This window comes from Canis lupus, chromosome 33 (assembly GCF_048164855.1).
Source record: "Canis lupus baileyi chromosome 33, mCanLup2.hap1, whole genome shotgun sequence".
Taxonomy (NCBI): domain Eukaryota; kingdom Metazoa; phylum Chordata; class Mammalia; order Carnivora; family Canidae; genus Canis; species Canis lupus.
Genome location: NC_132870.1, coordinates 28,713,936 through 28,730,079, shown reverse-complemented (window position 1 = coordinate 28,730,079; position 16,144 = coordinate 28,713,936). Strand labels below are relative to the sequence as shown.

At 48.3% G+C, this 16,144-nt stretch overlaps 2 protein-coding genes across 24 annotated transcripts in view; one reads left to right on the top strand and one right to left on the bottom strand.

Annotated features, from left to right (window-relative positions):
• The window catches only part of LOC140623439 (eukaryotic translation initiation factor 1-like), a 141,252-nt gene extending 130,014 nt beyond the window's left edge, over nt 1-11,238 (bottom strand). For 15 of the 17 annotated variants that reach the window (XR_012023038.1, XR_012023042.1, XR_012023040.1 and 12 more), the window contains exons 1-2: nt 11,154-11,238; nt 3,795-3,895 (exon numbers count right to left, since the gene is read on the bottom strand). The gene's annotated coding sequence lies outside the window, so the exon portion shown is untranslated. The remainder of the gene's footprint in view (nt 1-3,794; nt 3,896-11,153) is intronic. The other 2 variants (XM_072809871.1, XM_072809872.1) reach the window with 1 other exon arrangement.
• Nucleotides 9,393-16,144, top strand: part of LEF1 (lymphoid enhancer binding factor 1) — a 131,413-nt gene continuing 124,661 nt past the window's right edge. For 2 of the 7 annotated variants that reach the window (XM_072809864.1, XM_072809861.1), the window contains exons 1-3: nt 9,393-9,823; nt 12,327-12,393; nt 13,846-13,979. In XM_072809864.1, coding sequence (XP_072665965.1) covers nt 9,608-9,823; nt 12,327-12,393; nt 13,846-13,979 — 417 coding nt within the window. In that variant the 5' untranslated portion in view covers nt 9,393-9,607. Of the gene's footprint in view, nt 9,824-10,822; nt 11,176-12,326; nt 12,394-13,845; nt 13,980-16,144 lie in introns of those variants that run through there. The other 5 variants (XM_072809865.1, XM_072809862.1, XM_072809866.1 and 2 more) reach the window with 4 other exon arrangements.

Here is a 16,144-nt window from a genome sequence, read left to right as displayed (position 1 = left end):
TGTGCGTGTACACACACACATGCATGTACACTTTGCACACTGGAGGAACAAACAGCAGGAGAGACAGGTGTTGGAGAGCAGTAAGCAGGAGGAGCAGGAGAGGAAGCCAGGAGCCAGTCCGCAGAGCAACTGGGAAGACTCCTCCTCACACTATGAACTGTTTGGGGATGACTTTGACTGCTTTATGATGCATGGACTGCTGCGGGGTGTGCATGGAACCCAGCAAGAGGGGAAGCCAGAGACCAGCTGGAGGCTACTGAAGTAGTACAAGAGAGATCTTCCAGGGTCTATGTGACTCAGCCACTGGAGATTTGCTGTTCCTGCAATACAAAGTAAAATAATCTAAAAATTATTCAGAGAATTTGAACAGCAAAGGTCAAATGGCTGGATAATTCAAGCCTCAAAATATATTTGGGAGTCTGTACAGTTATCTGAACTGGCAGTCAAAAATCATTGTCCAACTTCACAGCATAGTAATTTATCTCTGTCCCTTGCTTTCTGCCAATTTAACCTAAGGGAAGTGGATTTGAAAACTATAATTGGCAGAGTGGGATTGTAGGACCTTTAAATCAAATTCAGATCAGGCAAATTAGCCTCATTTTTGCCAGAGAAAAGTGCTCAGTTGCGCCAGATGACAATTTTGTAGCCTAAACTATTTGCATTGGCTCTGCCTACCTTCTGAATTGCTAATTCTCAGTTTAAGCACAGCTGCACATGCAAGACAGAGTTAAGAACTAGAAGCTGTGTCTTGGATAAGTGTATACATTAGCCTGGATAACTCCACTCTGTGAGTCTGTTTTTACAAACAGAAGTACTTAAAAAAAAAAAAAAAGAGGATCCTGAAGATCAAATGTTATATAGACCAAAATCCCTTCTCCTCTGGGAGGTAAGTGAAGGTTTAACGTAGATACCCAGTTTCAAATGGAAACAAATACAGATCAATCACAAGGACTCCTAAAAGTCCTATCATGATTAAAAGGATGCTCCATCTTGAACCTCCAGGTTGGTATATTTACTTTGATGGAAATCATTGGAAAATTGTTCAACATGCTTCACTGTGCCTGGGTAGATGTGCTTTCTGGGCACTGGTTGCAGTTCCCGTCAGTCAGGCACTTTCCTGGAACACTAAAATGTATAGATTACACTCAATCAAAGAGAGATTGCCACCACTGTCCCCGAAATTTACACAAATATGCACTGTAACTGAATAAACAACGAAACTAACGACCTTGTTCTGCATTAATCTCCAGATTGCTCTGTTGGTACTGCCCTTGCCTTTGGGCAAGGGAATATAAAAAACAGTGAAAGGGAATAAAGGAGAAAGGAGAGAAAATGAGTGGGAAATATCAGAGAGGGAGACAGAACATGAGAGACTCCTAACTCTGGGAAACGAACAAGGGGTGGTGGAAAGGGGAGGCAGGCCGATGGGGTTTGGGGGGGGATGAGGTGACTGGGTGATGGGCACTGAGGAGGGCACTTGATGGGATGAGCACTGGATGTTATTCTAGATGTTGGCAAATTGAACTCCAATAAAAAAAAAAAATACAAAAAAAAAAGAAGAAGAAGGTTGTGGCTTTGGCTTCTCACTTCAGACCAGGGATTAGACTCTGGCTCAATGCTGACAGAACCCAAGGTCCTGCCTGTTCAGTCCAGGAGGCCTGAAAAACTACAGGGGCCTCCATCTTAAGAACTTCATTTATCTCAATTCAAGACAGACCTCATAATCATACCTACTGAAGAAACAGATTAATAAAAGTAAGAAAAATCCTTTAACCGTGTCTCCCCATTCAGAGAGTTTATTTTCTCGAAGGTTTTCCTTGAGTATTTTCAGGCCCTCACAAGACAAAAATCCTCAGTGTCTTGGTCTATGTTCTCTCTCCAGGCAAAAATAAATTTTAACGCGGCTGCATCTATAAAGAAGGGTGAAAGGAAGGACTGAAGTTGACAGTGAACTTGATCAGCATTCACTTCTAATCTGGGATATTTGGGGAAAGAAAAATTAGAACTAGAAGGTGTCTCCTAAGTGTCCCATTGCTACAGAGTCCCTACAACAGCATTTGCAAACTCTGAGTGCTGCTACCAGCAGGAGGCAGCCAAAAGAGATGGAACTCCTCAGAAGGACTCTACCTGGGCAGCCTTGGGCCACAGTAAAAGAAGACTGGAACCAGAACCCTGGAAACCTCCCCCTACTCCTGCTTTTACCACTTCATACACAGGTATCACTGGAAACCTTATCTTGGGAGGTGGAGCCCAGGAAATGACCCCATTGGAGGAGTCACCTTAAGTTAGGAAGGATCATGCATGAAGCACACTCAGCTAAATGTCCTAAGTGCTACACAGGTGGCAGCTCCGTCACTTCACACCCAGCCTGAACCATAACCTTTATTGCCTTGTAAACTTGAGATGCCTCAGTCTGAGATATGTAATCACATTCTATTCTGAAACATACATTCTGATGGTATTTACACAGTCCCAAGAAACATCTCTTTACACACTTTTCTAGTCACCTCCTCCCCGTGTACTTAAAGCTGTTGTTAAGTATTTTATCTATCTCATAGGCCATCATACTACTAAGGTCGTTCTCAGAGTTATTACAAGCTGTGTCAACTGCCTCACAAAATAATATTCTGCTTTCGGTGTCATTTGTCTATATCAATTTATCTGTTCATTAAGAGGTAACAAATACTAAGATGATTTTGGTGCTTTTGTAACACAACTGTTGCAGATGTGGAGATGGTCAAAGCATGGGTGTGTATATGAAACCATTCCCATTTACTTCTGTGGTAGAGATTCCTAGTGCCTTAGTCTGATTTTGCAATTTACAGGTCTCCTGAAGAATCAATCATCTTTGCTTCATGAACTACTAATACATTAGTATACACCTTCACATGCATTATCTCACTGAATGCTTACAACAATCTTATCGAGTAGGCCGTTATTACAGCCATTCTGCAGAGAGGAAACTGAGTCTGGGAGAAGTTAAATGCCTTGCCTGAGGTGAGAGCATGACAGGAGTGACACAGCCCACCTCAGACCCAGGATTTCCGACTCTGCATTACAGTATTTCAAAGCAGTTTCTTCATACCAGTTACTTCTGAAACAACAGAATACTGCTCAAGAAATATATTCCAAAGGGGGCCTTGTGGTTTCCTAAACTATAAAGACAAACTTTCTAGCTAGTCTCCTGTAGGAAAAGATCTCAGAACTCTGTCAATAAGAGGATTTTAAACCAGAGACACCAGACAGTGAATGCTTTTATTAAAAACAAAACAAAACAAAAAACAATACTAACATCGGTTTTGCAGGATCTAACTTCTGTGGGAGAAAACTATGTAGTGCACCATATCGTGTGTAGCAAAAGAAGCACTACGTACAATGAACACACACGTGTGTGTCCACGTTCTCCTCCCAAATGTGCTACAAAAGAAAGTGAGAAGCATAGTAAAATAAGACAATATTTATGGCTCCAGAAATTCGGCTTCCCATAACAGCAATTATGAACAAGATATTTTCCCTAATAAAATTAACTGCAAGACAAAAATCTGGAGGAACTAAGTGCTTCCCTATGTCGTCTTTATTTTATTCCATGTGCTCGAGAATGGTTGTGGGGAAAGAAAGGCAGAGGAGAGTAAAAAAAGAGCAGAAGGAGAAAGAGAGTCATAGCGAGACGGCCTCTGCTAAGGGGTTGGTTTTGCTTTAGAAACTGGAATGTGTCCAGGCTTGATTTTTTATTTTCAATTCACATTTCAGATCCAGCTCCCCAAACTCTTTGATCTTTCTCCCTGTCTCCTTACCCGGAAGAGAACCCTTGGCCTTCTCAGCTGGGAGCTGGGAGCACACGTGGAAAGCCTGGCTCGGATCCATATTCTTGCCAAATTTAGTCACACAAAGGGGCCTGCGAGGGAAAAAAGAAAGGATGAAAGCTGCAGCCGCCACGACTTCAAAGGCCATGCCGCCGAGCCGGGCCCTGCGCAGGCGCCGCCCTCCGAGGATATAAGGCGCGGCTCGCGCGCGCGGGGCAGCCTCTCCGCGGCGGGCCCCGCGCGTCCCCGGCCGGGGGAGCGCGTGGACGGGACCGGGCTGCGGAGGGAGGGGCCGGAGGGGCCGGAGGGCCGGAGGGGCGGGCCGCCCAGCCCCTGCTAGTCCGGTCGCCCGGCCCGAGGCCCGTCCCCACGCCGAGTCAGGGCGCCGGAGAAAAGTTTTCAGACAGGAGGGAAAGGAATTTTACGTGCAGCCCACCGCCAGGCAGGCCGTCCGCTGGTCTGCAGGTTTACTCCGGGTCGCACATCCATTCCACTCCATTCCAGACGTAGCCCCGGGTCCCGGGGGGGGGGGTGGTTGACAGGGGTTCCCGTTGCGTCCCAGCCTTGAAGGCGCGTGGCGGGGGCCCCCCTCCGAACCCGCCGCCCCATGTCCCCCGGTTCCCGAGCGGAGTCACCCCGACTTGACTCCGGTCGTTCCGGGCGGCCCCGGGGTGGGGAGCCATCGCTTCCCGGGGGACAGAGGGCCGGCTGGTGCTAGACGCGGTGGGGCCCTCCTTCGCGGGCCTCGGGAGGACGCAGCTCCCCGGACGGGCGCGCCGCGGGCGCCGAGCTTGGCCCGCGTCCGCACGAGCGCGGGAGGAGCGGCGGGAGGGCCGGGCGGGGTGCCGAGCTGCGGGGTGCAGAGCTGCGGGGGCCCTCGGGCGCGGGCCTCGCCGACGCCGGGAGCCTGCACGCGGCCGAATCTGCGAGCCACATTTCCGCGGGGCTACGGATCGTTGCCGCGGCGAGGGAGGGGGGTGCGGCGGCCTTAGGAGGAGACCCCAAGAGGCGGAAGAACCCCTGGGACACACACGGCCCTTCAGCTCGCCCCCCTCCCCGCCCCCCTTCTCCTTTCCGCGGAGTCCCCTAAACTGGAGCGCCCCAAGCACTCGGTCTCCCGGCGAAGGCCGGGGCGGGGAAACCGAGGGCGCCGGAGTCCCGTCCGTCTCTGCAATCCCAGTATTCGTTTTTCTAGTTCTTCATCGTCCTTGCTCCTCGAGCGTCCTCGAGCATCCGCTTGCGTTAGGCCCCCGCCACCTCCTTCCTTTGGGATCCCACCAAAGTTGTAGCTGGGGGAGAGAGTCCAGGCCACACAAAGGGGAAAACCCGGAGTCTGGGCGGGAGGTGAGGACCGAGGGGGCGGAGAGCGCTCCGGAGGGCACCGCGCGTTTCTCTCCTCCCTGTAATTAAGGACTCACTACGGAGTGTGTGTAGCCGCGTCGACTTGGCAGCAAAATCGCCGGGGGGGGGGGGGGGGTAGGGGTCTCTCCGTGGCGGGGGGGGGCATCCTCCCAGTTCCCCGGCCCTGCGGACCTCGGGGCCCGTCTCCGCTCCCACCCACCTCCACCCCCCACCCCCCACCCCCCGGTTCCGGCTCGGGGTGGGCGCCCGGTCCCCCACGCGCAGAGCCGGCGACGGCGCCCGGCACCGAGGGAAGTGTTGCTATCAAACAAGTCACCGTCCGCTCCCAAACTAAACCCAAACCAACCAAAGCCACCAAGAGGGGAAAAACCAACAGCAATCCAGCCAGCCCCTAGCAATTGTTTCACGGTCAGAATTAAATCACATCAAAACGCCCCCTGAAACCCACATCCTGAAGGAGTGAACCTGCAACAGCCAACCTCCAGTCGTTCGCTCGAGTTCACACGAACAACCCGCCTCTACATCCGAGGGAAGAGGGCGGCGGGCGGCGGCGTTTCTCCCGCGCCGCACCCACCACATCCCGGGCTGTATGTGCACCCAAAGCAGCTGCATATATAATAGCAGCCCCCACACGATCTCGGAAAGACCTCCCGGCGGCAGAAATGCCTTTGGCTGGTACATCGCCGAACCTGTTCGGGGAGAAGGACCGTCTTTCCTAGGGTGACTTCACCCCTCCCGAAGGGGCCCAGCTTCCCAGCACCCCACCACCACCCGCCACCCCCACCCCAGGAAAGACAGACTTCGCGGGGAAACGTCCACCTCTCTCCCAGATAAAGCTTTTAAAGAATTTGCACGAATGCTTTCTCGCCTGTAAAGCCCCGTTAAGTTCAGCCCATCTCAAGATTTGCAGCGATGCTAGGGACAATCCGTCAACAACCGCACGCCGCAAGGAGGACAAACAGCCACAGAGAGAGCAAAGCGCTGGTGATTTCGTTAGAAACGTTTCCGTAAGAGAGGGTTACCGAAAAATTCCAAACAAAGCCACCTACCCTCGGTCCTTCTAGTGAACAGTTCCTACTAGTTATTATTCCCCAAACTCCCATCTCCTCGAGCTCCTAATCTCCAGGACACCTGGAGCTGAGCTCCCCAAAGACTCTGGGAGTCCAGATAATTAACATGAGGGAGAAAATGGGATTCGAATTAGTTGCAACACTTAAACAGGGAGATGAAGGAGTCGTCATTTAATCTCTCCTTGGCTCCCAGAAAATATTCTATGGCCATTCTGTGTGCCCCCCGCCCCAATTCCACACCCTCTCAATATTTTGATGAAAAGGAACCCTTACTCTGGCTACTTTGGTGAAACTGCATTTCCCAGCTCTTTTCCTACCAGCCAAATTGGCACATTTATTGGGAGGACTTTTGACTTTGCTTTCCCACATTTCTTTTAGAACAGAGGGTATTAATGTCTGACATAGCTACATGTTCACATCACTGGTACTTTACACTCACATTGGTGCCTGACTTCAAGGGAAGTTGACTACCGCCATCAATTTTTAAAAAATGGTTTTTTTCCAATCTTTTTTACTATTGTCTTACAGACATATTGTATTAGAATATTCTTTTCTTCTTTAAGGCTTTGCATTGTCAGCTATTTAGAGTGTGTTTAATGTTTTACTCTTCCTGCCTTCCGTCACTAGCTCCCTAATTTTACCCCAATCCCCCAAATAGAATATGTGTGACAACTGACCATGCTGTATATGACCAATAGAACCGTTTGATAGTATTTAAAATTGCTTTTTAGTAAATTTCCCATCCTGGGGCAAAGTTTTAAGTGCTCTTTTGGAGCACTGTTAAGGTCTTTACTTATATATAATGCCCAGCAGCATGCAGTTTTCTCCTTAGGAAAAGAGGGACCTTTGCATGACTATTCCTATAAAATAGAGCTAACGTCTGATTCTGTAGTGTTTTCCTTATTTTCAATTTAAGGTAGATGGAGACACATTTCTTCCTGCCTCTTGTTTACTGTTCTGAGGTTTTACAGATGGCTAGTGTATTAGGTATAATAATTTTGCCTGGATTTTTAACTGAGGGGGTTTTGAGAGCCAAGGAACAAAATGTAATGTGTTTTCAAACTTCAGCTTCGCTTATACTGTAACTTTCACAAAGCATCTCCTTAAAAGTCCTGTCCTTGTACAAAATGCATCAAAGAGATGGTGGTGCCTGGGGAATTTTTGAGGTTGGATTTCGGATTTGCATCTTCAAGGGTCCCTTTGAGTGCGCAGTCCGAGATGCCAGAGACTGCCCAGTCCTCCCTCCCTCTCTCTACAGGCATCCCTCTCCTGGGTCCCTTTGCCTTCTCCCTCCTTGGGTTGATCTTCCATTCTCTATGAGGTTCCCATACACTGTAGCGTGTATCTCCTGAAATCCAAGAGAGACCTAGCGCAACTCTCTCTGTACATCTCATGGTGAGGATGCACAGAAAGAGATCTTGTTTTAAAAGGCGACAATTAACATCCAGTCTTCAGTTTTTTCTTCTTTGTCCTATTTTTCTCGGTTAAGACCGGAGATTTAATTTTTGCTAACATGTGCTCCCTTGTCCTTTGACATTATAGTTTAGGAAAGTCACAACTCTCTTCCTTGTCCTTGTTTCCGTTTTCTTAGTTGAGCAATCTCTGTTATATTTTCCCCTTTTCCTTCTCTCTGTCCCCAATTCCCGCCTCATCCGCTCTGTCAGAGCATCTATCAATGTGGTGTCGATCACAGCTGCGGCGGCTTCTCTTTCATCTTCTTTGCCCTGCCAAAGGGAGGGAGGGAGAAGGAGGCGGGAAGGGGGGGGCGGGCGAGACTGGCAGAGGAAGGTGCAGGGGGTACAAGAGAAAAGATACTTAGATGATGAAGTTAAACCGTTCTGGCAGAGTTTCTTGTCAATTTCACGCGGGCAAAGGGTGCTTCTCCGTGGGTTACAGGAAGCGCCGGGTCCTTCCTCCTCTCAGCGAGTTTCTAGATCCTTTAGGCGCGCGCGCACTGGCTCGCGCGCGCGCGCAGACACACACACGCGCCGACACACACACACACACACACACACACAACTAGGACTCGTCCTACAGGCTCTGGGAAAAGAAAAAAAAAAGTCCTCAATCACCACCTCCTTCTCGCCGCCCCCCCCCGCCCCCCCAGCGGGCGGCCAAGGAGAGCTGGAGGCGGGGGAGGGGAGAGGGAGGAGAAGCGACGCAAGTGGGTAGCTCTTCAGCGCCAGCGAGGCGCGGGAGGAGGAGAAGCGGTGGGGAGGCGCAGCCGCTCACCTGCGGGGCAGGGTGCGGAGGAGGGACCCGGGCTCAGCACTCGCCGTCCGAGGGCCCGGGACGCGCCCGGAGCCTCGAACGCGGCCAGGCTCGGGGCACCCCCCCCTCCCCTCGGCCGGGCGAACCCGAAGGGTGCAGCTCTTTGCTTTGACAGAGCGGCCCGGCGGCGGCGTGGAGAGCGGCGAGCGAGAGCGCCAGGCTGAGAAACTCGAGCCGGGAACAAAGAGGGGTCGGGCTGTGAGTGCGTGTCTGTCGGCTCGAGCGCCCGGCAGAAGCTTTCGGGTCCAAGGCCCCTGCTGTGACTCCCCGAGACCCCGCCGCATCCTCCACTGCCGACTCCCAGCGCTCGCCGGCACAAACTTTATTCTTGGCAAACTTCTTCTCTTTCTCTTCCCTCCTCCTCCTCCTCCCCCTCCTCCTCCTCCCCCACCTCCTCCTCCTCCTCCTCCTCCTCCACCAGCAGATTAAATGCGCCTGGAGAAGGAAAACTGAAGCGAAAGGGAAGGAAATAAGAAGCTTTAAAAACGGACATCTCAACCCGGCGGCTCTTTAATTTTTTTTTTACCCTCCAGGAAGCGGACATTTCGTTATCTTCTGATTCTCCTTTGCACCCTGTGCGCTGGGGCAAACGGAGCCTTTGCGCCCAGGTCGCCTTCCTCGGAAAACAAACTCCCAAGTCGGCCACCGGGGAAGCTAGGGTGGAGAGGTTTGCGTAGAGACCCGCCGACGGACCCTCCTCGGCGCGTGGGAGAGTCTTGCCTCCTCCGGAACCGCGTCCTCCGCGCAGACCCTGGAGGCGCCGGGGGCGTGGGGTGGCCGCCGGGGCAGCCCAGCCTAGCACGCGCCCCGCAGCTCAGACGCCCCCAGAGGCGCCGGCGCCGGCGGCCTCAGCAGCCCAGCGCCCTTCGGCCGCGAGGGCGGGCGCCGGGCTCCGCGGAGTGGAGCGGAGCGCGCCGCCGGGGCTCGGGCACCGCCGCAGCTGCTCCGGCCTCGGGCCGCGGGCCCGGTTTCCGCCCGCTCTCCTCCCTCACGCATCCTTCCAGTTCTCCTTTTCCTCCTCCCCCTTTCGTTGATCCTCTGTCTCTCCTGCTGTCGCCTCGGGGGCTCCTCCAGCCGAGCGGAGATTGCAGAGCCGTCGGGATGCCCCAACTCTCCGGGGCCGGCGGCGGCGGCGGCGGGGGAGACCCGGAACTCTGCGCCACCGACGAAATGATCCCTTTCAAGGATGAGGGCGATCCTCAGAAGGAGAAGATCTTCGCAGAAATCAGTCACCCCGAAGAGGAAGGCGACTTAGCCGACATCAAGTCCTCCTTAGTGAACGAGTCCGAAATCATCCCGACCAGCAACGGACACGAGGTGAGCGGGCCGCAGCCCGGAGGTCCGAGAGGCGTGGCGGGTCCCCGGGAGGAGCCGAGGAGGAGGGAAGGCGCCGGGCAGCCGGGGCCGCCGGCCCCGAGGAGGTCCCTCGCCGGCGGGGGTGGGGTGGGGGTGGGGTGGGGGTGGGGGGTTGGACGGGCCCCCGGTCCACATTCTTCGTGTGCGTGCGTGCGTGCGTGTGTGTGTGTTGGTGGGAGGCGGAGGAGTGTGCAGGGAAGGTTACGGATCAGTGCTGAGGTTCGAGGAGGAGATTGTTGGCTCGGGGGCAAGACAAGCTGCCCTTAACCCGTAACGTGTCGCCTGCGGACTTTTTAGCGGGCTTGAGAGGGTGCGACGCATTAAAGCGAAGATGCCCGAACAGCACTAAGAAGTTCTTCCGTGGGACGGAGCAAAGTGCACCCCGCGCGCGCTCTCGGTAGAGGTCTCTGCCAAAGTGCGTTAAACCACCAAAGGCTTAGGTAGAGATGAGCGGAGCTGCAGGCGGAGAGGAAGAGGAGGCGGGCGTGGGCCGCGGACGGGCGGGGCGGTCCCAACCGCCGGGGAGCGCGGTTCGCGCGGAGCCGGCCAGCGGCGGGGGCGCGCGCCCCGGTCTCTGCGGCCGCCGCAGTCCCTGCGCCCCGGCCGGCGGCTGCTGGGAGCCGTGGGCGCCGCGAGCCGAGCCGAGCCGAGCCGAGCCGAGCCGCCCTGCGCGGGGGGGCGGGGGCGGGGGCGCTCCCGGGACCGCGGGCAACACTCGGTCTCTCCAAACCTGGTCACTTAAAGTAAAAAAAAGCGCTTACACTTGGCAAGTTTGAGTCCGGCTCAGGCCTTCAATCTTTGCAGAAGAAAGGGGAGTCAGAGTGGAGACGTGGCGGAAGCCAGGGCACCCACTCAGGGAGTGGAAAGCGCGTTATCTGATCTCCCGGGCCGCTGCGGGCGACAGCGCAGGTAACCCAAGTAGAGTAAATAGAGACACGTGAGTGCCGGCGAGGGAAAGCCGCGAGCGAGCAGGACCGCGCGGAAGGGCTATTTTCAGGCGGTGGAGAGTTTCAGAAAGGGGGGTTGGGGTGGGCGGATGGACCCTGACACCCGACACTCCGCCGGCCACCCTCGGTTAACAACTGGGAAACAAACGCTTTGGAGGAAATCCGGTAGAAAAGTCCTGACGCTCAAATGATTTCACCAACGCTTTTTCCCTCCAAAGAAACTTGGAGGGTATACCCTTTTCCCTTAAATGGCATCCTTCTGCCCCCAAAAAGAAAGCCTGTGGTTTTGGGGGCGGGGACATTTTGGGTTTTAAACAACACGTTTAAGAACACTTCAGACTTACCTTCTTAATACCAATGGCGGGGGTGAGTACGCATTTGGAAGCCTGGGGGGCCTGGGTTCTAAGAACACAAGGGCGCTCGTGATCCTGATCCTCGTATCTTTCATTACCACATTCCAATTTGAAAGGTGGGGGGGGGGGGGGGGGGGCTAGGATGCACGCAACTCCTCTTAAAGGGTTTGTGAATATGCATTCGGGGGAGAAGGTTACCTGGAGGACATATGTCCAAGGAACCAAATAACATCTGAAACAGAAGCAAACTCTTGCATTTATAGAGCAGCATCTTTTTCTGCTCATTTTGCTTGTCCTTTCGTATTCCATGAATAAATCTGCCACCCACTTCACATTTTCCGTTTTTGCTCTGGGAAGAAGGGTCCTACAGCTTGAAGCATAGAACCCAGGGATTAAGGCTCTGTTAATCTTTGCCAAGGTAGTAAGTGGGCATGGGGCAGACCAGAGAAGATGGTGAATGGGTAATACCACTGATTTGCACGTGGTTGAGTCTGGGTGGATGGTGGTTACCAGAACTGATATTAACTGGGCTACCTTTTAGATGTTTATAACTCAAGTCTCGAATTTTCCTCCCTTTAACCGCAGAGTAGTTCACTTTTTTCTTGTCAGCTTGCACTCAGCCAGCTGTGGTAGGTTTTAGGGAGGGGGTCTCCTGCTGGGACTGGCTTAGGACAGTCACCTTAAGACCCCTATCTGTAAGTGCCTAGTTTTTATTTTATTTTAGTTGCAAAATGGTATTTCTGCCCAATTTTAATTGGCTCTGATCGACCGTTCACAGTGGTTAAAGAAGCTATCAAAAGGATGAACCCCATTAAGTCAAACTCCTATCATACTAGGTATCTAAGTAGCCTTGATGTATTGTAATAATCAGCAGTCAGAGGAGCATGCGGATCTTTCCCAGATTTACTATACTGTTACTGTTTTTCTTAGTATTATTTATACTTTCTAGTCTTGGGTATATAATAATCACTTTAAAAATATGTGTTGAAAAGAAAAAGCAAAAGATTTCCAGGTTCTCAGCCCTAGCCTATCCCACTTAGGTTGATAAGATAGGTAGGTTGAGCCTCACCCAGTCCTCCTCCTTTGAATTACCAGTGGATACACACTTAATCACAAACTCAAAGTTGGTTTTCTTTTTTTGGGGATGGGGATTCTTGCTGTTAGGTGGCCAGACAAGCACAAACCTCTCAGGAGTCCTACCACGACAAGGCCAGAGAACACCCTGATGACGGTAAGACACTAATTCTATTTCTCCCAAGTTTATCATTTAATAGGTGCAATTTGTGAATATAGGTATATTTCTGATTTTTATTTGAGCCCAAGAAACAGGAATCAGATGTGATACGGCGGTGCCCACTATTTTAACAAAATGGGAAAGAAAACCCAGGAAACTCACTGCCTATTTCTCATGTATGATTTAAAAACTGTATCTGAATGAGTTAGGGGCCTTTGGATTTTAGTTGGCTTCTAGATTCTCTGTGGAAGAGGAAATGTCTATAATTTTTCCTTTTTTCCTTTTTTTTTTAGCCCAAGTTCTAATTGGCTTAGAACTTTAGTATTTTTTTTCTGGATTGTACAGAGTGACAGTCTATACCAATTTATTTTCCAACAAGAATAGTTTCAAATGGAGTTTCATTTGTAAAATTGCTGTTTCTTGTTGTAGTGAGAAGGCAGGCAGCGAACGCACTGACTAAATATGGCTCAGTAAATCAGAATCTAATTTGTAAAAATATAAAACTTTATTCTTAAAATTAGGACCTTTGCATGTGGAACATTATTATAGACTTTCTCCCCATTTCTAATTCTTACTCAAAACTTTAAAAATTGCATGTGTTTTTTAGATTTAACTAGAACTCCTTGTGACTTTAGAATAATCAAGTAATCTGTAGGGTTTTCTTGTTGAATAGTCTGCATTTCTGTTTTCCTTTGCTTACAGTTGGTTTGACCAGAATGGAGTGAGTGTTCATATATAATAAGTCAGCTAGGAAAAGAGGGAAGAGAAGTATAATATCAGAATTTCTTCAGAGCTACAAAGGAGTTATACAGATTAAGAAATGTATATGTTAAACACACAGATTTCTTTGGCAGAATGGTGTAGTATGTAAAAATAAGTCTCCTGGAGTTAATCCTTCGTAAATTTGGGTAATTGTCCATCTACTAGATATAACTCTTTCTCCCTCAATAAAATCTAGAAATTTTTTAGAAATCTAGTAGCACAGGTAGAATTTTTTACTTTGTTGCTAAGGTGGAGCATAACTTCAGGTGTGTAAATATGTGTGTGTGTGTGTGTGTGTGTGTGTGTATGGCTAGATGGCCTAATATGTTTATAAGACAGCTTTAGGTTTTGTGTGTTCTTTCACATGTGTATGTTTCTTGGTCCAGTTTGTTAGTTTTAGAACAAATTAAGTTAGTTGAATAACACTTATTTTTGTAAAAACACCAGTCAGTAGTGGAAGTAAATTGAACCACATGTTTTTAAAACATCTGTTTCACTGCTAAGCCATTTAAGAGAATAAATGCTGTCAATCTAAAATAGAGCATAATAATCCAGTTACAGTATTTTGTAAACAAATCCATTATGTAAGGTCTGGTTTGTCATAGAACTATTAGATTTTCAGATGAAAAATACACTGATATAAAAAGGAAGTCAGTGCATCATTGATTGTTATTTGGATTCCCTCAGGAAAGCATCCAGATGGAGGCCTCTACAACAAGGGACCCTCCTACTCGAGCTATTCCGGGTACATAATGATGCCAAATATGAATAATGACCCATACATGTCCAATGGATCTCTTTCTCCACCCATCCCAAGAACAGTGAGTAACACAATGATGATGCAAATTATTTTCAGAAGCGCAAGCTAATTTATATTTTAGCAAAATAGTTGTTTTTTAAAAACACATTGGAAGTACATTCATTCTATGTGAGGAGTTATTAGTAAATAAGACCTGCTGTGAGGAATGGCTGCCTTAAGAGAGTGCTACTTTTGATGTCTTAGACTTGGAATCTTAGCTTTTGTCTTATTGGTTAAGATGCATAAATAACAAATCTCCGGTTATCATGAAAGCAAGCAAAGTTAAATCAACAAATTCATGATTTTATATGTATTGTGCTTTTTATGCTGATGAGAGGAAAAATTGATTTAATTTTTCAGTTAGCTATGTACTGTATAGCTTTCACTGCCCATAGCTATCTAGAATCAGAACTATTTTAGCTTATTTGGGGCTGAACATTTAGAATGTTACTTCAGCTTTTAAGATAGTGTCTCATTTTGTTGCATTACCTGATGTTTTTTAAAAAGTCATTGTTATGGGGTGGGGGGTGCCTGGGTGGCTCAGTCAGTTAAGCGATTGACTGGGTTTCAGCTCCAGCGATGAGCTCAAGCCTCTGGTCAGGCTCTCTGCTTAGCATGGAATCTGCTTGGGACTCAATCTCTCTCTCTCTCTCTCTCTCTTTCAAATAAATACATTAAAAAAAAAAAACAGTTGGCAAGGGGGTGGGGATAAGTGTTGAGAAAATACCCACTTGAAGATAACTCCAGTGAATATTGTTCTTTTTATCTCATGGCTCAGTTAACTTTCAAAGTTCTAAAAATGCAATAGCAACATAACTGCATTTTGCAAATGTTTAGCACTGTGAAGAATTTCAAATATATCATTTGATGATATTTCTCTTTTGTTGGGAAGTGGAAACATCATTTATATAGTAAGAAAACACCTAAAGGGTAACTTACATACTATGTGAATGTGAAATGTGCTGGTGATGGAGTTCTCCCTGAATCGTCTCTCTCATGGTAGTGATGGATTTTCACTGATCTTTCAATATATTTACCCTATTTCAGCCTTTTTCTCCCTCTATCACCTAGCCTCCAGTGAAGAACGTGTGTGTGTGTGTGTGTGTGTGTGTGTGTGTGTGTGTACAGGGTCTTGAGGGTTTCAGTATGGCTGGCCTTCTAAGGAAACCCAGGATTGTGAAGATGGAACCCTATGGTCTTAGCCTTATTAGTCCAGTGCTTTCACAAAGTGAAAAAAAAAATTCAGTCATGGACATCTAGGGAAAGTACTACTAACAATACCTCAGTGAACAGAATCTGGGATCTAGAAGATCCATCAAAGTAGCAGAGAGGAATCAATTATCAACAAGAGTATTTGTGTGATTATTTGTAGTCTCCAATTGTTAGAATGATAGGTATATGAAATAAATATACTCTATGTGGGCACTGTGATTTGGAAGTTCCTGTAATTATTTTTCCATAAATTTCAAAAAGATACTTGAACTTTCAAGTAGGGAATAAGATATTTCTGATTTTCATATAGCAGTTAAAATGGTGACCTTGGAGATTTTATGACGGTTGTCATAGGAAATAGTGTTTTCACATTTTATTTTAAAAGGCTTTTCAAATATTTAATGGTATTTAATGGTGTCTGTGTTGTACATATGAATGTCCTGCCTAAGAAGTGACTAATAAAAGCAAATACAGTTTAATAATTAGGGACTACCCCCAAATAAATGCTTCTGAGTTTTAAAATTTGTAGGAGATTTTTCTATTTGTTAAACTAAATAATGCAAACATATCAGATACTTTTTAATAGTTGGGACTGTTCTTTTTTTTTTTTTAATGGTGAAAAGGAGAATATGTTTTAGATAAGGAATAATTGAAGATTTTTGTTGAAAGGCTTTTGAGAACAACAAATAATCTTTCTGACAAATCTAAATTGTAGTCTCTGACTTAGTAACGTTAGAAAATAGCCCCTAAAATGATTTTAAAACATTTTTCAGCTGTAAACACGGTTAATGCTTAATAAGTATCTGTGGGCTTTATTCCTTAGTTAAGGCACTTCTTTCAAAACAATAATCTATTAAAAGTCAATATAATAAAAATCTGGTATAAGTTATCCCTCAGCATCTTGAAAATTAAGCATTTCTTCTTTATTTATTTTAAAGATTTTGTTTATTCATGAGAGACAGAGAGAGAGAGGGG